Below are 23,095 nucleotides of genomic sequence, written 5' to 3'. Positions count from 1 at the left end.
GTTATTATTTTGGTGCCGTGAATTCCAAACTATTTGAGAATTCACCACCTGAGCACTACTTCCTAAACATGAAAATGTTACAAAATTAAGGGATCAAGCTTATTATAATAGTTTGTAAAATCAGATGAAAGCTTTCAATATAATCGGGATAATACATAATCATTATTTACAATATCTTGTTTGTCTCGCTACTTGTTAAAAACTGTAACTTTACTGCTATACTACTTGCAAACATTGCAAAATGGAAGTACAAACTTTGTGACGTGAGAGCTATGGCCTCTGCGTTTTAAGTTTCATTGGAAGCGTGCTTGGGTTCAATTCCCACAGGGTTTATATTCCAAACTTTAAAAAAAAAATGTAATGTATTATATTTGTGTAACAAACACATTTTAAATATGAAAAAAATTACTTGATATGAATGGCACTTTCATTGAACATACATACGTTTGCACACATAACTTTGAATTAACCATCGCCTCACTGAGATATCAGCTTTTTAATAGACGACGCCCTCGAATAAACGCCGCTCTCAACAAAGAAATGTAAAGGTTTTTTTTTTTTACCACCGCCAAAAAATAAAGAAAGAAACACACAGCTCTGGCTCTGTACATGTGCCGCACCTGAAGAGATTGCAGCCTCAATCCTGCATGTAATACAAACTAATGTACACACACCAGTAAGCACATTTTATTTTGTGATACGTTGTAGCCCCAACAGACAACTCAAGATAAACTACAGTAATCCTTCACGTCCTTTTTTCCCAGCAGAGTTTAGTGCCAACACAGCAGGGGATAAAACAAAGGCTGTCTATTCACCTTGTCCTCAGCTTGGATGGTAAAAACTTAAACTCAGAGGAACGTAAAGCTTTGCTGGTCACTCTAAGCGCTATCCGAAAGCTGGACGAAGATATCTTCTTGTAGGGGGTTTAGTTTTTTAGTTTTTTATTCAATTGGAATTCTACTCAGTCCTGTACAATTATATATATATATATATATATATATATATATATATATATATATATATATATATATATATATATATAAACTTGCTTATTACTATCTATGAGACAATTTTGTTCTGGTTTCTCTTGCAGAGAAATTACAGTGAGAAAATAAATAAAATAACCGAGTAGGATATATTTTAGTTTTAACAGAAATCAAACTGATATTCAGAGGCAATATTTTTCTTCAAGAAAAACAACTGCATCATACAGTTACACAACTACAGTTCTCTCTCCTCTTCTTGTCCCGCCCCATAGCAACAAATACACACTCCTGATTCACTGGTACAGTACTCCCCTAACCTCCCAACTCCCACCTAATAGGCTCTCGTTAACTGTCAGTAAATGTACTGCATTCAAGCCCCAAAAACACACAAGAGTATATATAGTGCTGCAGATCGGAGCCTCTCAAGGCACTGCGACTAAAATGCCTTAAATAATTTGATAAAATATTGCAGTGTTTGTAAAGCATAGTATTATTAATAAAGGCAACCCTCGTTTAAGGGCCGCAGTCATTTTGATCAATTTAAAATAAACGCTGCAGCGACAAATTGAAGTAATATGGTATAATATATATATATATATATATATATATATATATATATATATATATATATATATATATATATATATATATATATATATATATAAATAAAAAGCCTGTCTGCTGTGTCCCTCATCAATGTTGCTCCGGAGTGTTTCCTAATTTCATCTTGCCATCTTCCTGGAGGTCTTCTTCTTGGTTGCTTTATATCTCTTCGGATCCAGTCTAGTATCTCCTTGGCCCAGCGATGGTCTGTTCTTGTTGTTACATGTCCGGCCCAATGCCATTTCAGTTTTTTTGCTCTTAAAATAACATTGCATACTTTTGTTTGAGCTCTTATCCATTCGTTCCTTTTCCTGTCTCTTCTTGTTATTCCCAGGATGCATCTTTCCATACTCCATTGAGTTGTTTGTAATTTTTGAGTCATTTTTGCATTGTGGGTCCAGGTTTTGCATCCGTAAATTAGCACTGGCAGCACACACTGGTTTAAGACTTTCCTCTTGAGGCATAAGGGTAGTTTTCCTTTCAGAACCATGCTTAATCTTTCAAAGGCACTCCAACCCATTTTTGCTCTTCTTTTGATTTCGCACATCTGGTTCTGCGTTGCCGAAACTACCTGTCAGCAGTTCAAACTAGCATGAAATACACAAGCCAAGTTAGTAGAAACAATTGGGGCAACCGCTTTTACAGTTGTGCCTATTTGTTTGGTGCTGGCCAAGGTTGCACCAATGGTTTCTTGAAACTTGGCTTATGTTTTTGATATCTCCATGTGGCAGGCTGGCGAGTGGATAGAGGCCCAGAGACAGACTGCAGTTCAAAAAAATAACTATTTTATTATAAATAAACACAAAATGAAAGGGCACAAGGGCCAAAACAAAACAATTTAAACACAAAGAAAGACAAAAAGCAAAATTTACAAAAATAACAATCTCCAGGCTGGGCAATGCCTTCACTGGATTCAAGCTCTCCAAACAACCAAAAAAAAACCAATCTGCTTCCTCAGCTCCCTCTCCCCAAATGAGAAGCAGAGGCCTCCTTTTATATCAGGTGGCTGGGCGCTGATTGATCGTTAATCAACCTAATCAACTAATCAACCCCATCCACCTGAACATAATAAACCCAGGCAGGCAGGGGAAGTTAACCCCATCCCTGCCAATTTAAAGGGCAGAGCTTTGCTCTGCCACACTCCACTTTGATAACTTGATGTTTTTTCACATTTCACATGTTTTTGTTTCAGATAAAATAAACAATCCGAACTACCAAGGGAATTCAAGTAGAATATTGATAAAGAATGAAAGGTACTCTTTTGACAAACTAACAATAAACAAATTAAATAATTACAGGAGGTATTGAATGTAATACAATTTGAGAATATGCTAGGGTAATAAGATGTTGAGTTAGGAGAAACCAATTCCTTAAAAAAAAAAAAAGCACAAATGTACAATTCAGTGCTTTTAGTTAAAGCTGTGGATGGCAGCTGCACAAAGAAACTCAAATGTTGTACACTTCAAAGATTTTTATTTTATTTATTTTTTTGCAGAGCTTGCCATGCTTGAATGAGATTAAATAGAATAAAAGAACAAGGATACATTTGAAGGAAATTGCTTTTAATGACTAGCTTTCCAGGGGGGCTTAATTTGTGGTTGGTCAGGCTTAATGAGTCTTTAATGTTGTAATGCTTGCAAACTACTAGATTATCTGATGTTTTGGTGTTTCTTTTTTTGTATATACCTTATCAGAATTACAAAAAAAACTCTATAAACAGGCTTTCAGGGGCTAGCATGACATCTATTGCAAACTGTTTTAAACAAAAGGATTAATAAGCAGGTGATGTAAATGTAAACTACTTTGAGAGCTTTACTCATTCATTGACAATGCAAAACAAACTCAGTAAAATATGACTTTTTATGTATTTAGTCAAATAAGTCACTGGGCCAGAATCTGAAATTATTTTTCAGTGTTCTTATTCATTAAAACTGCAATACTGTGTGAGTCAGTTTCTTATAGAAAGACAATCATGTTATAGTGAGAGAGAGAGAGATGAGTCCATACAACTGTCACTGTGTCAACCTCTGTATGACCCTGTCCATTACGAACAACACTATGACAATAACATTGCAAAACAACCTAAACTTCTGACTGAAAGTCTGATTGAACCTATTTCAGAACCAGAATCCAGAACTGTATTAAAAGCAGTTGCATCATATGTTTGTAAATATCATTAAAAAATCACGCTCTAGCTGCAGCTACGTTTTATTATAATATCTTGGGGTGAGTTATGAATTACAGTTTAATTTGATATTGAATTAAACAAGTAAAATATTACATTTCATTTTACTTAAATGTCAATTTGGCCTTAGTTAAATTATTAAATTATTAAAATATATCTTTTGGTTCTAAACTTTGCAGGTATTTGCCAATAAAAGCACCAAGGCAAATGATTTCTGGTCACAAGCCATTGCTATGACTGTATAACATTTTCTCAAGTCATGCAACTTTGTGAAATGGCTTCAGCAAAGCATTTCAATGTTTGTTTGCTTTTTTTTGTTCAAACCAGTGAGAAAGAAATCTGAATAACTAATGTGAACTATTGAATTGTTTAGATGTTCATTCTGTTGCAGCATTCACACTGCATGTCCATGTATTGTTGCAAATTGTTGTTCTTTCTTTCTTTTACTAAATTAGTAACTGTTGCCTATTCATATTATGTGCAAGAAATTTCCGTCCTAATAATTTGCATAGTTATTGGAATGGAAAGGATGTCTAATACATGTATTGCCCTACATTATCTGTTGGTGTCCCCTGTCAAATCTGGAAATGACCTTTTCCTGTCTTCATTCATGAATGATTAACTTCCCACTTTTGTTCTTAGCCAATATTTTAGTAACAAAGTTGGTCGAAGCTCTGAGGATATCAAGCTGCACATACAACCTTTTTAACTTCCACGTCTCTGATAAATATCCACAGGCACAGACATGTTCAGATGTGTCATGGTATCGTTTAAACATAACTAAGTAAAAAAAGATTTACTTTACGGTACAACTGTTTGTTGTGTTTTAGAGTTATGCTGTGGTAGGCATTGCAATCAGGCTAAGCTTACGTCATATCCCTGTGATTGGCATCACTGCAGCCGTCTGTTGTGTGGATTACAGAAGCCAAAAGGCAATCAGAGGGTTCCTGTTTTGTTTTTGCTTTAGTGGACCAAATTGCAGCATTATGGCAGATGCTTTGTTTTATTTTCACTCCCTCCTTCATTGAAAAATGAATGCAATCTGTTTTTTTCTTTAACACACAGTTAATATGAACCTGTGGATTTATTGTGTAATATAGTTTTTGAAAAATAATCCTATTGATTTTATAATAAGTTTGTGGTTAATGGCGAATGTCTGAGGGTCTTATTACTGGTAACTTTATTGTCTTTCATCTTACCAAGTAGGTAATAAACTCTGCCATAAAATAATCTTATTTTTCCAAATACATTTTGGGCATGAACATGTGTAAAAGAAAAAGTGCTTTGGTGTATGTTTTGTATAGATATACAGCTATTGCCAAAATCTCTGTATCACCTTAGAATTTTAGGATTGAGATATCATTAAAAAAAAAAAAAAAAAAAAAAAAAAACTGTATTAACATAAACATTACATTTAACATCACGTAATGAAAGAAAGTGCAAAATGATATCGCAGAAGTCTACCAGAAGCCATAATAGTGGTACAGTATTTCATGTTAGATTTTGAAATGTCACATTTTTTAATTTATCAGTTTTTTCATGAAATATATAGAAAACTGCAAAGTGGTATGTAATTCAATATGTTAACATTATTCAGCAGGTTTCATTTGGTGCTTATATAATATATATATATATATATATATATATATATATATATATATATATATATATATATATATATATATATATATATATATATATGGTGATGCAAAACTTTTGGCCATAGCTGTAGATAATAGTAAAATAATTATAGGTGCTTTTTTTCAAACAAATTATTCCTTTTGGAATAAACCAAGAATTGTTTGGTTATATTCTGTGGTTGCAGTCAACTGTGAAAAAAAAACAAAAAAAACACAGCTATGTGTCCAAATAGTTTTTAAAGTTGTCATGGGTCATTAAATGAATTTACTTGATGCTGAGCAAATATACACTGTTTATACATTTTACTTAAGGTTTGGCTAGTATAGACAACATGTTTGCAGTTAAATGTACAAATTAAAATTGCTTTTGAAGAGCAGTTCAAACAAATTAGTATTGCTTAGATTTAAGTTTGTATTCTTTCCAAATTTTAATATTTCAATTTCAAATGGGTGAGAGAACATGTCCAAATTGAAAACTGAATCACCAACTATATCTCCAACTGACCATGCTTTTAAGTAGCCTTTCCTTATTGTTTTCATGTCCTAATTAAATGTCTTGAATTAAGTAATGTGGAAGCCTGAAGTATATGTTTAAGCGGTGGTGCCTGTCAATGAAGGGTAGACCTTGTGGCAGTTGACCGCGATGGGAGTTATGCATCTTGAAACGAAGGTGAGGGCGCTAATGAAAGTCAAGGTCCACCACCAAATGATAGACCCTTCGAGAGGGCACTATCGCTATTACAAAACAATTTTTATAATTTCTTTAAAACAACACTCAAAACCTAGATCTACCTTGAACTTGTAATGACTCATTGTGTACCCTTCCACTGTGAAGTTCTAAGAAAATGGTCCCGAAAATGTTCATAAAGGATCATTTACATAATGAGAGAAAAAACAAATCACTTTATTAAAATAACTTTATTAATCAAATAGCTTTTTACTTGTCAGAGTTGCTTATAGTTAATCTGGACAGTGCCAAATACCTGACTCAAGCAATATTACTAAACTATCTGTGTCTGGGTTTGTTATTTTGAAAGACGCTAAGATCGTCAAGCTGACAGTCTGTGATTGGCCGATTTGGTTATAAATTTAAACCAATTGTGTTTTTGTCTAAAATTTGTTGTTCAATAGATATGAACTGAGCTTTCTTTACAGTTGATGCTGTGACACAGCAGCGGGCGTCTACCATCTAATAGACCCCAGCTAGAGCCGGAAGCTGTTTGGCTGATTGTACCGAATAATTTTCTAATTTATAGTTAACATGGGGGAATAACAATGTATTGCCTCATGACAGTAATGGTTCTGATGCTCCTAAAATGCTTTTAATTTACAAAAAAGTAAACAATTCTTGTGGTTCCTCCAATTATAATATACAAGAATGAACGCTATACAACATTTTACAAAACAATTCCCTTTACTTTTTATGACCAAAATATATTTAACCACAGTTTTCTTTGTTAAGAACAGAACAAGCAGACACTTACAAAATTGTTTTACTTCTTGAATTTGAACACTAGATGTTTAAAAAATAAGTTTTGGAACTAAACAGTTATTGACACGTGATTTCCTGATGAGCCGTGATCAGCAGGCTGTTACGCAAAAGGGCATACTTTTGTTAAATTGTCTCTCACCGTTCCAGTTATCTATAAATAACAATTTAAAAATGAAATGTATAAAATTACACCCAACAAAGTCTTTTTTCAGCTTTTATAGTTAAAGTACACAGACCTACTCGTTCAGAGTACGCCAAAAATTGAAATATTCCCATCTTCTGGTGGTACTGAGTATTTTCTATAAACAAACAGATATAAGACACAGATTTTTTTTATGTTAAAATACTAGTCATATCTTGTATATTAGACAGAAAACTCTTTGAACAGATGCCCTTTCAGAAGTTTGCAGGCCTGATCATCATAGTAGTTGCTTTTAATGAATAGCCTGAGCCTTTCCAGTAGTACCATTTCATTCCGTTGAATCTGTTTGTGTTCTGTCCCAATTGATAGTACATTCCATTTAAGTTTGAAGGCCCACAGGCATCAAACCACCAGCCTGTAAAGGAAATGTGGGAAAGTTAATTGTAAAGCTTTGTTATAAAAAACTGAAAACAATATCTCAACTAAAACTTGTGTCTTGTGCTGACGTGCAAGTGTTTTGCAACTGCCATTTATAAAAAGGGTCATCAAAACTTAATTTCAGTTGTAAGAAACAATATTTCTCAATGACGTTCATGCACTAAAAATGCAACTTTCTTTTGCTTCAGCAACATTTAACTGTGATGAACTCTTGTGTTGTTACACCTCTGAATATCCTGATAGCCACGGTTAGAAGAATCACAGTGCCAGTGAGTATGAGCAGGTTGTAATGTGGAGTTCCTTCAATGAAAGCTTGGTAGGAAGACCCTACTAATTTAACAAAACTCTTTAGTTCCCAGGCTATTAATGTCAGGCTTTGCAGAACTTGAAATTCCCAAATGACCTGACCAGTGATTAACTGAAGCTAATTTTGCACAAGAGTCCTGACCCAGCTACAAACTTTTTTTTTTTTTTATATTCTTTTAAAGTTCTTCAGATTCTGGGGAGATTGCCAAGTGAAAAGGGAACCATTCAGAAGTAACTATTAAGTGATTTGTTGGGACACTGTAGCAGCAAGTAAAAAGCTTAGTGTTTATAGTTAATAGCAGCAGATATTAGGAAAGAGCAACGAAAGGAGGTAATGAAACTGCTCATACCTCCTGTGGTCAGTTCCGAACATTTGCAAATACATTTGTCATTGTCTGCATCCTTTGTACTGAAATCATTTCCTGGCTGGCCAAGGCTACTGATTTTGCCTGCTGTTCCACTGTAGCCTTTAAGGTGTATCCTGTATTGTTGAGAAAGACAGACAAAAACAATGTTAGGCAGAAATCCATTATTTTAACTGTAACAAAAATGTGTAAAAATTTGTGAAAAAGTTAAACTTCTTCTCTTGCAGCAGTAGTTTTGGTTTAACACATACATTTAAAAAAATAAAATAAAAACATCCTGCAAATATAAGCAGGAAAATTATTCTAGATGGATAAATGCCTAACTTATATAACACTGTTTTAAAACTGTAATAGCAATTAAATTGTTTGCAGTACTTTTATGTCCATGTCTTTTTAATTAACTAACCTCTTGTGAAAATGAACTTTCGAGTAGAAACAAAGTTGTTCACAATTCATTACATTTGATATAAGTTTGTCCAATTAAAAAAAAAAAAAGTCAAAAAGCAAAACTACTAAATTAAAAGCGGGACTTAAAAAATCCAAAATATGTTTTCATATATTCCCCTTGACATTATTAGTTTTCAGTTTAGAAATCAGAGAACTCTGGATTCAAAAGTTGAGACACTGTAAGCTTAAATGTGATTAGTACATTTTCTGTAAATCCATCTTCACATACCACCATGGTACTTTGAAGGGTAAAAAACTTAGGTGATGCATAAAAGCTACTTACTAGCCTTAAGGATGGTTTTCTTTCTTGTAAAGTTTGTGCTGTGATATACTTTAAAGGGGGTAATTAGTTTAAGATACAATCTAACCCACATTAAATATATCTATGCAAAATTTAAGCCCCTACAAAAGAAAAGGAAGTAATTATGAGTAATTGTTTGAAATTACACTTTCAACGTCATCACAAAAATTGAATGTTTCGAGCCAGCTACAATTTAGTTTAGTACAGTATATGTCACCTCCCTAGTGTATTTATATAGTGGTACATGTCCTTTCACAAAATCACCTTGCTGTTAGACAGAAATAATATCAATAATTTAGAATTGTGCAGGATTAAAAAAAAGAAGAAAAAAAGAAAAATGGCAGGATTCTGATATTCTGAATCTGATAGGATTCAGTTTAATGTGTAAGAAACCGCAATGTTTGTTTGTTTTTTTTTCTCCTCTTTTAAAGAAACTGCTTCCAGATGCAAAAATATTTACTTTGGAATTGGAACAACTGTGTAACATTGTCAGACTCTACATGCATCTTTAACATTTACATACAATACTAATAGAAATGTATATTCAAATATAACATATATATAATATATTATATATAGATATATATATATATATATATATATATATATATATATATATATATATATATATATACACACACACACACACACACACACACACACAAACAAATGTATTGTATTGATGTTTTGAACCAGTTGGATTTATTTTTCTTCTGAAAAAGAAGTGAAATGTTTAGCAGCTGTTTCTAAGTGCATTCTAATTTCACTTGAATATATTTAGCAATCTGTGGAATTAAGTAATATCTACAGTACAAATATATTATAAAAGGCATCAGAACAGGATATTTCTTGAAACTAACCTGTAGTTCTGTGCTTCATTGTTGAGATAAAAATGGTCATAGAGTGAATATCCCTCATTGCCTTCCCAGTCTTTTAGTTGAATCCTCAGAGCATGTGGTTGCTGATTGGTTAGCTGGGTAACAAATTCATTTCCCAGCCAGTATTCCCCAGCAGAGTCACCAAACCCCTAGTCAAAATACATATGGACATTTAATTATCGGAATTTCCTTTTTTTACAAGAATATTCTGCGCTCCAAGTTTAGTTTATTTACAAAAAGTTTCTGATGGATTTTAATGATGCATGTATGTACTAATGCAAGCAAGCATCTTTTTAATAGAAGAGGCATACCATTTTGTATTCTTTCCAAGTTCTGTGAAAATCTACATGCCCATCTATACGACGCTGTATTACTGTCCAGCCACCTCCACTGGAGTCCATATCACAGTATGCCTGAAGTAAATGAGAAAGTGCATGAATGATTAATATGGAATGCTTCTATTGTACGTTTTTTTCATGAGATTGATCATAAATAAACATATTGTATAAAAATGACAGATACTAAAATTAGAGTTACTGAATCTTGAGATATATGAAGAAATCTGACAAAAAGAAACATTATCCAACCACAATAGCTGGAGTTATTTATATACAGTACGCAGAAGTACTGGTTTGTGTGAAAAATCTTAGCTTTTTCTATATTCTTATTTCACCCCCATGGTTACACAAAATTACTTTCTGTGAGCATACAGGGATGAAGCAGCTACTTAAAACAGAAATTCCTTTTTTTGTTCTTTTTCAATAAGTCAAATAATCACCCAAATCACTAACCAATAACTGTTCCAAGTCAATAAATGTTGTACCTGTTTCTTACAAAGAACATGGATTGTGTTGCAGTCTACTGACTTGTTCATGCAAAGATGATTGATCCTACCTTTATTTGCTCTGTTGTGTTGGGGAGAGTCAGTGCATAGACACCACTTCTTGTCTGTCCAGATTTGTATAGTTGTGCACAGTCTTTATAACGGGTTTGAGTTTCTGTAGCCATGACTGACGTTTTCACTGTGAATAAAGAATGTAATACTGTGCTATAAGAAGAAGAAAAATTAAAGAAAGATCACCCAAGATTAAAGAGTAAATGTTTTTTACTGCCATTAATCAAATACTTTTTTTCTAGAGCTGCAAAAATGTCTTTAAAGCCAGCATCATCTTATGATCTCCCAATCAAGGTTCCTTTATATTTTGTTGGTAAGACACTGCTGTGCTTGAGGATGCTGCTGCATGCTAATATAAAGAAACTTTGGGTGATTGTCTCACCTTGCCAATTTGAACTGAAGGACAACTCCTGAAATTATAGACAAAGCAACTACACATACAAAACACACACACACACACACACACAATTTAAAAAATTGCTATAAGAACAATTTAGAATAATCGTAAACATAAAAAAGGTAAGACACAGTGAGAAAAAAAATCTAATTTAATATTGACCTTTAAAATACTGTTCATTAATGTTTTTTACTTTCCTGCCCTTTTCAGTTGAAGATATGGGACTGCAGTAATTGCATTCAGTGACTTAGCATTGTATCCACTTACGGTTAGGAGGGGATATAATTGCGATAAGATTATTAACAGTTTCCATCAGGTCATGCTGCTGTTTCTGCAATACAGAGTTGTTTGATGTTGCTGTGACCAGCTGCTGCTCCAGCTCTTCAATGATTGAGTTTTGTCGCAGCACAAGTTGCTTGATCTGGTCCTTTTCGTCTTTCAAGGTCTTCAGTTCAGCTAGACGCTGGTCTTCTATTTCTAAAACTCTCTTTTCTAGAAAACTAGTAAAAAAGTTTTTAGCAATTAAGCAAAGTGGGATTTGTGTGATATAACAATATACTTTTGCAAAACCAAATTACAAATTCCTAGTTCAACAACAAAAGGATTACTTTCCTATCCCTAAGTAATTTACCAAGGTGTTTGTCTTTTGCACCAATTTAAATTGATAACAGGAACATTTAGGATTTAAACTTTTGGCATTAAGTTGTAGCTTAGTTTACTGCTATTGTAAAACAAACTTCATTACGTAACCATTTCTTAATAGTTTTTTTTTTTTTTTTTTTTTAAAGCTAGATCCTTCTTACCTCAATGTAAAGAGTATTTGTTTTGAAACAGGGAGCCATGTAGTGCAGCCTGCAATTCTTTAATGAACCAATGAAAACTGTGTTGGAGTGTAAAGCACAAACTAAGAAGTTTTGTTTTTAGGCACTGTGTAACTCTGTAACTGTAAAAGTTTCTATTGAACTAATCATCATTACTATTATTTTTTTTCTAAATAATAGCTGAATTTGCTTACCTGTTCTTATCATGAAGTCTAGTTATTTCATTTGTTTGTACTAGAATTTGTTTTTCTAGTTTGTTTGTTGAAAGGGAATTTTGTAGTAGTTGAAGTTCAAGTCTTGTAGTTTGATTTATTACCTAAAACAAAAAAAGGATGCAATATGATTTTGGTAGAATTCATCCACACTTAGTTTGCTTGAACTGAAGACACTTTAAAGATTTAAATTGCAAATAGGCAAATGTAAAAATAAATGTGTCAATATGTTTTACTATTAAATATACTTGATCAATATGCATGTTATGGTGTACTACAAAACTGGCAGCAACATGCTGAAGAATAGTTTTCAAACAGGCTCTTTCTTCTGTCTTCATAACATTACTGCAAATGAGTTATAGTCTTATTTGGCCAGTCTGATTTAAAGGGAACCGTACAGTTGTAACTGTCCAATGATTTCTGATCATTTGTTCCATTATAACATAGCTACAATAGCCATCCTACAGTTCAATTAAATCTTTCAGGATCAGATGCAGTTATTTGACAGAACTGATGCACACATGCATGACAGAGCTCTCTGGGTTTGTAATGATTAGCACTAAAATGTAACTTGGAATGTTGTTGTAATGCCCCTGGCAGAGTAATGTTTGTCTGTGTCTGTATGTTGTCAGGGAAGCCCGCAACAAACTGTTGAACTTTTAATGTGAAGATGAAACACGTGGTGACAGTTACATGGACATTTTAATGAGCGACAATTCACAGCATTCTTTTTAATTTGCCAAAGGGCAGTAAACATTTTATTTTTGTCTCTAATGCCCTAGTCACAATGCCTAAATAATTAAATATCAACATACTTTGAATCCACTTGCTCGCCATTCACTTCATTCATCATCAAGTTATCAAAATGTAATAATCTCACAAAATGTATTTTGTCTGTCTTATGTCTGAATCTATATTGAGTAAACTTCTTGTTCATCCAAACCATATGCAATATCCCAATAGCATTGCTATATGCTGAAGATATTCAATAATGTGTCGCCTTACCTGAGCCTCCACACTTGTTAATTTGCGGGTCTGCTCTGCTGTTTGACTTAACAGGTTGGTTCCAAATTCAATCATGGCTGCTGTGTGGTTGTGCACTGCATTCTGTTGAATTTGTACCATATCATGCTTCATGTTGTCTTGAATGTAGCTTTCCAGCTGTAATAGAAGAAAAGTTATCTAGAAGCATGCTTTGCAGTGAAATAGTTACATAATTGGTGTGATACCTGGAGTTCAGTTTTGAACTTCGCAGCTGGGAAACAAGAGTTTGAAATATCTGACATTTATGAATATAAGAATCGTGTACCAACTGTCATTGCTAGGTTATGTATTTTATTAGTTGGAATTCAGAGATGCACTAATGATCTTCTAATCCCGGTAGGAACTGTGCTTGTATTTATAGACTATACAATGCAGTTTTGCAGATGGGTTTCCAGTTCTCAAAGGAGCTTTTTAAAAATTTGAAATCCTAAAAATATCCACTGTACTGTGTATCTAGAGCAATTGGACAAAGGAGGTTTAACTCTAAATTGGCTAATGCAGCTTTCAGTCAACCTTTTTATTTATGTTTTCCTGTATACTATAAATGTGTAATTATGATGTAACTTATGTGATCAATTCTTTTGATCATAAACCAGAAAACAGAAACTAAATTAGCCTAATGACTAAACTATAGAAATGATTGCAGCAGATATCAGTTATGCTTTTTGAGATCATTTAAGCAGGTCTGTCCCAAAGTTGTGCTATCATTTAGGTAAGATAATATTGCACTTCTTAAAGTTTGAAAGATACAAAAACGTTTTGGACATGGCTGCAGTTGTTAATACAGTCCACTTTGAATAGCTTAAAATATCTAGCAATTTTAGGAGGATCACTCCTAAATTGCTCCAGATTAAAACAAATGTCTGTCTTTTGACGAGAAAATAAATGTATGTCTAAAATAGCATTAAATACAGGATATTTGGAAATAAGATCTACTACAAGGAGGTCACAGCCTGTTGAAATAGGCAGATTACTTTATCATCGGGTCCAAAAACGACCTCAGCAATAGTTTCTATAGCGATATGACAGACATGCATTTTTGGCAGGAAATTAAATTCCTGAATAAAATGGCTCAAATATTTTGATTATTTAATGTAAGCTTTCAACAGTCACACAGGTGGTGTAGGACTTAAGGCGAGAACAGCTGTTTTAACTGCCTTACTCTTTGATCATCCTGAAACATATTTGGAATGTTCTGTTTGCAAAACAAAATATGCTTTCACTGGTATGAACAAGCTTACATCTGCACAGTTTTATGGCGCTCAGTTTTCATTCCCATGTAGAAGTGTTTATCAGTCCAGCAGTCGTTATATAGGTAACCTGTGTGTGTTTTGGTTTCCCATACACAGTATATTTCTGCAAATACTTACATTAGATAGAGACTTACAGGCAAGCACATATCTCATATACTTTACTTGCGATTAAACTGGAAAAATTGTAAAAACATTAATCTTAAAAAGCCCCAAAGTGTTTCTTTTAATACTCTTTCAGTATACTGTAGGTTGATATGCTCTCAAGCATTGCATTTTAAGTTTGAGAAGAAAACGTTAATTATCTGCAGCCATGTAAAGCGATGTGCAGAAAACTAAAATTATGCTTACTGTCACTCCAACAGTCATGGAAAGCATGTACTGTACAGGATAACCAGTAATCTACTACAGTTAGAGAGTTAGGTACCATATATAATTCTGTTGTATTTTACTGCCAGTTTTCTATCACAAGAGATAAACCATGTTGTCTGAAAACAGTTTAGTTTATATTTTATTGCCCTCTCCAGATTGGAGCGGTAAGCCCAAATAGATTCTATTGTTTCTCAGAAATAAATTTAAAAAAAAAACTTAAGATCACCTGCTTATCAAATTCTCTCCTCTTAATTCCTTGAATCAGTTGTGCTGCACAAAAGTTAAGGTTTACTTTGGTAACATTAGATTTGATGTATTAGAAAAGCAGCACTGAACAAAACCAAAGGTCCCCAATGATGATATGGTAAGGGCTGTTAGGTGGAAAGAACTTTCAATATAAACCAAGACATTTAGATGTAAAAAATTAATAATCTTCCTTTCCTCCAGGGTTAAAACAATGGCCATTAGACTGAAAGAATAACAAACAGGATGGGGTTGATGAATGACAAGTTGCATCTTTGATCTGACAATGTCTTTGCTGGCAAACAGTTGGCACATAATGCTTCTGTAAAACTATATGCCATACATTTAAATACAGTGGCTCTTTACCTTTATTTCCTAGTGAACTAAAGTACACGACTATATGTATTTGATTTCTATATTTCTTTCAATTGCTCACTGCCTTACACTAAAACATTAGTCACCTGTCTATTCACATCCTTCTACTTACTTTGATAATGCGTTGTGATATAGGCAATTCATTTTTTTTACCATTTAAGTCTTTGTTTAAAGGATATATCACCCACCTTTGACTTGTTTTAAACTAACACTCTCAAAGCTGTGGCCGAGTATGCACCTTTGTGCTTGGGCCATTTTAAAAGGCTAAAATAAGTTTAACTATCACAAGGAATTGGAGTTGATAACAATACAGTCGTTCTAGAACATGGACCCAGCCCAAATGGTAATTTCTAAGTTGTGTAAATTGCAGTAAAATCTGGCAATTATGAAAATATTTTGTTGTATTAAACTTATTTGTATGTTCATGTCAGTAACAGTGTAATGTTTTGCTTGTTTCAGTACTTAGATGCAGATGGTGTATGAAGTCTACGCCTGTGTGTTCTGTCCGTAGTCTTGGAACGCGGATAATGCGTGATTCTTTTGTGTTAGCAGTTTAAAACTGAATGCTGAATTATATTCATGTCATCTAGGATGTCAGATTATTTAAATTTACTAAATAGGAAATTGAGTCAGGTGTTAAAATATGCTTGATTATATTTGTTTGCTGGCATGCAAATTATAACCTTACTATATCTTGAAATTCATCAACTGATTTTCTTCCTTGGCTTAGGAGCATACTTTTTTTTTTTTTGCCCCCTCATAAAATGAATCAGCACAGTAGTTAAAAGCACACATGCAGAAGCTTGTGTTTCCCCCTCCCATTAGTGAAACCAACTTGCAATGAGGTCCAGTTTGTTCCCCAAAGTTTTCTTTCTGTTGCTAATCTGAAGGCTTCATTAAGGGACCCTGTAGACAGACAGCCAGGAATTGAAAATAATTACTTTCCAAACAAAACACCTTTTCTGTAACCTACAAAAAAAAGTAGCATACCTGACTGTCCCTACTGTGTAATGAAGCTAATTTGGTAATCTGTAGTGGAATGAAAAATGACGGGCGAAACTGATCATATCTGTGAAGGGATTTGAAACCTCTTATAGCATGCTGCACAATGTCTTTTTTTTTTTTTTTTTTGGCTGTTGTAGTAGCTGAGATACAGACTTATTTTTGAATATTTGCAGGTGTGTTGGGAGGGAAATTGCATTGCAAGAGCAAGGCTCAAGGCTCTGGACTATGTAAAAGAAAGCGTTTCTATGTGCTTGTGTATTATTATTATTATTATTATTATTATTATTATTATTATTATTATTTATTATTAATTTATTTATTTATTTATTGATTGATATTACTTATTTCTTTGCATTCAGACAGCAAAAAACAAATGGTGAAAGTTGATGTCAAAACCAGTTGTTTTTCTTGACATTCTTCGGCTATTAAAATGTCATAGGAATATTTAAATATACTGCAATTAGCCAGTGTAATTTGTTGATGTAAGCTTTTTTTGATTTAAAGTACCAGTTGGCAATTCATCTGTTTTTCTTTGGTGAAAAACTTGGTTCTACAGTTTCTACATTAATTAAGACATTCTTGAAAATCGGAAACATCTTAAAAATATTTTTTTTCAATTTAAAGTTGAAAATACAGCATCTTGATGATTTCTCAAACTGCAAATTACGACAGGTCATTACGGCAAGTGTGTCCAAGTGTGTGTTACATTTTTATCCTATAAGTATTTGAATACAAACAATCTCTTCACTTGTCTCTCTTCTGAATCCAGGATGGAAATAAACTATTACAGTATTGCAATGTGTAATGAATTAGCTTTTGTTATGAACCTTCCTGTATATAAAGTATATCACTCCACTATGTGTTTATCCTTACACTGAAACAGTTTGAGCCCAGAAGCCTCTCTTATAGATTATAATGGGTTCAGCCAATGAAGAGGGTATAATTAATCATACTGTAATCGCTTATAGTGAATGTGGGAGCCACAACACAATGCACTGCTGTGTGCTATTTCAATCCTGCAGGAAGAGTTGCGACTTTCCATCCATGGGGCATCCCGAGGTATTGCTCTTTGAAATTGTGAATCTAACCATCAGGAGTCCTTTGAAGGAATGTGGTATTAATGAAAACCTTTAATGGCATGACATTGACCCTTGTAAATGAGGACTTGGTATCAATGCATTTTATCCCTGATTAAAGAATGAATAAATATAATAAAATAGTATGTAAAAGCCCAAGGCTGCAGATTAACTATTTTCAAACGAATTGCATCAAACAGGACGACTTCAAATCACTTCAAAGTAATTTTTGTGAATCCACTTTCTGTTTTTGAAAGCGTTGCCTGATCTTTCACATTGATTTTATGTGTGGGACTTAGTCGTAAAAGTGTTTCAATTCATCTAAGTAAAATTATAAACTAATATTACAATAGTTGTAACTGTATGCTTCATCAACACTGAAAGCAGTCTTAACACATTTCTCCTTTAAATACAGGTCAGAGAATTTATTGTTTAGCACTTTCAAACATGTTTACTGTGGTGACATTCTTGGAGCATTATTTTTATATTCAGATTACAAATCAGATTTTTTTTTTTCAATGCAGTATATGGAATTGGTTAAACTAGAAATTTATTTCACGTTTTGAAAATGTAGATCTTACTGATACACTTTTTGCTGGTCAATACTTCAACAGTGAACTGTTTCTGTCTATGTATATGGTCAGAGGAGAAATGCAATACTACACAATTGTATTACACTGAACACTATGTGGAGTGATTTAACATATTATGCAATGATATGTGCTAAACAAACTGTTCCTTTTACTGATGAAGCCGAGTTTTCTTGTTGACTGTTCCTATAAAGAAGCTGAAGTTGCTCTCTGTGACATTTGCTTTGAGATCATTCTGACTTTTCACCCCACTGGTCTTAACCATGCAGATGTTCAATGAGCAGATGCTGCGTGTGGCACCCATCCCCTTTCTAGCAAAAGTAGTCTGTGAACTACTTCAGCATATGGTTATCAAGTTGGGTTTCTCCTATCTCGTTGAATAGGCTATCAGCTCCAGTGGACTGGATTTGAACAACTATCTAAAGAAACTGGAAAACCTAATTTAGTTGGCTCAGCCAGCTTAAATATATACAAGTACCACAGATCTGGTAAAATAGGAATGCAATTTGAAAAGTTTCCTTACCTGTAGGTATTTAGACAATTACAAAACATACAGTATCTGTAGAATGTTGAACAAACTGTTGACTGACCAATTTAAGGAGTACAATCAAAATGAGAGACCTGTTTTGTTTTTGTTTTTTATTTATTTATGTTAACATCTTAAATTAGTAATATTAAGCCTCAATTTAAAAATGATTTTTTTTTCGCAACTAATGCAGCATTTCCCTAATAGCAACCATATTCAACATACCAGTTTTATTCTGCATTTCTGTTCTGTTCTGATATCTGTGATGTTTGTTTTTACTTTTTTTCTTTTCTTGTAATCAGTTACTACATAAAAACACTTTTGTATATACCACCGACATCGTGCATTGTGAGCAGACAATCCCAATATAAAATCTTTGGTTTAAAATTGATTATTTCTCAAACCAAATAAAGGGTTGACTGTAACATAATATTTTACTGACATGCATCAAGAAAAAGGTGTTAGTATTCACACAGGTTGTGATTTATGATACACATGTGAACTCAGCTCAAGTGTACTGCTTGCCTTGTATATAATGTTAATCCTGTGTATATCACATTTAACCATGAAAGAATCAGAACCTGACACATATAATGGAACAACTTTGAGTCGCGGTTTGAGTTTCTAAAAACACATTTCAACAGTAAGAATACAGCAGATAAAAAAAATGGGAAGATCATCTACAGTTTGTGTTGTAAACAGTTTGGTTTAAAATTTTATAATAGGTAAACCTGCAACATTAAACCTTTCCAAAGTGTTCAACAGAATAGCACACATGTTTTTAATGCTGAACTTTTATTCTGTGCTGTTCCGTACTTTAACCCCGCTGCATTTGATTATACAAAAATCAAACTTTCTTACCTTTAAGAGCCACTGTGTGTTGTTTTCCATGATATCTTCGAGAAGTTCCAGTCTCTGCACTGATTCATCATGTTCAGCTGGGTCATCTCGTTGCACTGCATTAGTTGCATAAGGATATGAAGATGTCCTGCAGTTGTCCATCTCGGGTAATAGAAATGTATAGCTACAAGGGCCATTCTGGATCTGATATTGTCTCTTTCCCAGATTTTCTGTACTTTTTCTGTACCCTGATGCCAAAGCAAAACTATAACTCATGAAAATCAAAATAATCCTCATTTTTTTAGAAGTACTAAAAGTTTAGATCAGTGTTTAGTTAAGAACTAGGGAAAAAAAGTCTAAAGACACTAAAACAAAAAAAAAAAGTAACTTTTAGGCAGCAGTTTTCCAAGTTTAATCCAGTGGTGTAAGTTTTGTTCAGGTTTTGTCCAGATACAAGTTTCCCTCTGGTAGAAATTTATTATAGTCTGAATGGGATTTTTTTTTTTTTTTTCCCCAAGACTCCTGCTGCTCTCATCAGCCTCAGTATCTGAGTGAATCAGCTGTTCTTTCTTATATGATTTTCTGAGAGGAGTTGGGAGCTAAAACCACTCCCACAACATTGTTATTCTACAGTGGAGGTCACTGGCCAGACAACAGAGATGTCAGGACATGATGTTGTCTGCCTCATGTTGCACTGAACAGACAAGTCATTTGGGAACAAATCAATCAGGTTTCCCATTGAATCCCCTGAATGCCACTTCTGGTCGAGAGTGATTCCTAGACATAAAAATAAATTCCAGTAATTTTCCTTGAGACTGTTAACCACAGTACATCCTACAGCTGCACGGCTCAAGACAATTCTACTACTGTAGATAGCTGTGGTGTATTGATAGCACGTTGCAAACTAACCATAAAATCCTGACATTGGTATTAGTAGGAGTACTCAGATGTCAAGCGTTCAAGTCATGTTTCTACAGCTGAATTCTTCTGACACATTTACTCTTCTTTCTCAGTCCTGTCACTATTGTGTAATGTATTGCATGAATCTGCTGGTTTACAAAGGAAGAGGGGCATATTTCTAATGTATCAGTAAATGACAATGAAACTTGCCTGTTGGCTTAATTTTATATCCTAAAATAACCATTTATAATCAGTTCACATGGTGCTTTGTGGCCACTGTAAGTTCAGTAATGTTTCTCCATTTGCCTCCCTACTGTGGCATAGTTGTTTTGTTTTGTTCTTTAACAATTTGGGATTTTGTGATTATTTACAGTTTGGGATTTGGGGTTCTTCCTGTAATATATGTAGCTGTAGAAGTGAATTTCAATCAGGTTCTTCAATAGTAATTAAAAAAAATAAGCAACAGGAAAAACTACTGCTCAAGTATTGAAACAGAGAAAAAATTTGCTCTGTGTCCTATTTAATTTTACTGTTGGGCTGAATGATAAACATATCTGGGTTTCTAGGTTGCCTGGTTTCACCAGAATGTAAATAAAGAATTAATGTAATGTGTGAAATACTAAAAATGTCATTAGGACAACATGTCTGAACTTTGTGGAAAATTTAGGGTATTGCCATGGCAATTCCAATTCCTAGATCCTAAAACTTTTTTTTTTTTTTTTAATGTTTCTGTTAATCAAACATAATTTTTAAATATACCATATGTGAACAAGGTAAGATGCAAAACCATTACACTTTATTTTTGTTTAACCAAAACAAGCTGTTTTAAAGCACACAACAGCCAAACGAATACTGTAGTAAATGAATTTGTGAATGAATATTCCATGCAAATGGGAAGGTAGAGGGGAATTTAAGTGTCTGGTTAAGCTTATGCTATTGTGTATTCATTTATGTTATTATAAGGATAAATTGCTGGCTTTATTTCTCTATTTTCCATCTATTATTTGGGAGGATGTCCCTTAGTTCTGGGCTGTGTCCTTGCATCCTGTTTGTTTGCCACCCAGTCATATTTGGTGTGTTGCCAAAAGGTTTATGAATTACAAAGTAGAAGTCATAAATCAGTTACAACCACATAAAAACACTTCCATAATCATTAAACATACATTCAGTGTACCGTCATTTTTTGGGTATTTTTCACTTGATTTGTGGACAGACTCAGAGATTTTTCACTTGATTTGTGGACAGACTCTTGGATCCTTTTAACCTGCCCATTTCCAAATCTCCGGGATATGTGTTTAACCTACAGTTCAAGGAACAGTTCTCATGTTTTATAAGACTGTAGTCCTCTCCAGTGATATTTGGTGGTTAAAGCAATTTCAAATCTGAGTTTTGACAGACTGGAACCTTTTCTGTTATTGCTTTGTTTTGACCACACCAAGATGATGCATGTGATTTTCTGATTAGTTTACTCAATTATAACATAAACAGAAAAAATCCACAGCTAATACTGTATCATTTTAAATTCTAGATGCAGGCCACATGAAAAAATGACATGGTAAAATACATAAACAATTAATAATTAATAAGGTCAGTAATTAAAAAGACATGCCTGTCCATTAATGTTATAATAACACAAAACTAATTTAACAGTTCAATTGTTAATCTGACTGTTGAATAGTTAAAATATTCAGATTTCTACATCTTTTTTTCTTCAACAATGCATTTTTTTATTTTTTTTATTTTTAAAATATAGAAATTATATATATCTATATATATATATATATATATATAATATATATATATATATATATAGAGAGAGAGAGAGAGAGAAGCTTTATTTAAACAGCAGCTTCCTGCATGTAGCTCTGCTCAGTTTGAGTTTCCGAATATCAAAACAAAGCTAATTAATACAGCAAGTTGGTTCTGAACATGGTTGTTTTAGGTTTTATTTTTAAGGACAGGGTTATGTATATATGTAATTGTTCATTTCAAACACAATAAAGTACTAAAATGATCTTGAACATGGCTGGTATACATTAACCTTCTGGGCAAAAAAAATAATGTATGTCTATCTGGTTTATGATGTAGTGTCAAAGGTCATACATTATCCAGCATGGCAAGAGACTACAGTCCCACCTGTATACATTTCATTTATTTTTATATTCCCTGGTGAAGGAAATATTGTAATTGAAACTGATAAAGTAAAGTTAGGTTGATGACATATCTGTGCTCTGAATATGTAACATGAAATCTAGGAACGGATTAATCATAATGAGTTGTATTTAAAACATTGTAATAAATAGGTAATGGGCTATATTTGAGAACTGCTTTCAATAAATTGTAATTATAAAAACGGTTATAGATATAATTTGTATAACACATAATGTTATGCAAGATACTCACTTAGATAGTCAATTTCTATTTAAAGTATTTTGCAATAACCCTACTAAACCTCAGTAACAGTTGTTATTTAAACATAAAGTATCTACTTCCTAATATAGGAACCTTTAGGTGAAACCATAGATGCTGCTATGTCAGGTTTTCACCCTTTACTTAGATATACTGTGCAGTAGATATATAGATCAATGTGTTATTATGTTCACTTTAATTCTAAAACCTGAGTCTTTCCAGGTATGTTAGCCTTACTAAACTAATGCATTGCAGTACAGCATAGCCTTCAGAGATGAAACAGGTGTTTGAAAAAAGAAAAAAAAAAAATCTCTCAACAGGATGTTTTGCTAGAAACCTTAGGGATTCTGCATGGGT

General features: G+C 33.3%; 1 protein-coding gene across 1 annotated transcript; it reads right to left on the bottom strand.

The window, feature by feature from the left end:
• Positions 1 to 6,809: 6,809 nt before the first annotated feature.
• angpt2a (angiopoietin 2a) lies at positions 6,810 to 19,944 on the bottom strand. The gene is made up of 9 exons (XM_041250142.1): positions 19,451 to 19,944; positions 13,114 to 13,269; positions 12,091 to 12,212; positions 11,343 to 11,575; positions 10,678 to 10,805; positions 10,095 to 10,196; positions 9,766 to 9,932; positions 8,143 to 8,273; positions 6,810 to 7,463 (listed from the first exon to the last, which is right to left on the bottom strand). The coding sequence occupies exons 1-9, from the start codon at positions 19,724 to 19,726 to the stop codon at positions 7,303 to 7,305; spliced, it is 1,476 nt and encodes a 491-aa protein (XP_041106076.1). The 5' UTR covers positions 19,727 to 19,944; the 3' UTR covers positions 6,810 to 7,302.
• Positions 19,945 to 23,095: the final 3,151 nt, after the last annotated feature.

The sequence above is a fragment of the Polyodon spathula genome, chromosome 5, assembly GCF_017654505.1.
Source record: "Polyodon spathula isolate WHYD16114869_AA chromosome 5, ASM1765450v1, whole genome shotgun sequence".
Lineage (NCBI taxonomy): Eukaryota > Metazoa > Chordata > Actinopteri > Acipenseriformes > Polyodontidae > Polyodon > Polyodon spathula.
Note: the sequence above shows the minus strand (reverse complement) of the source record. Positions and strands in the feature narration are given on the sequence as shown.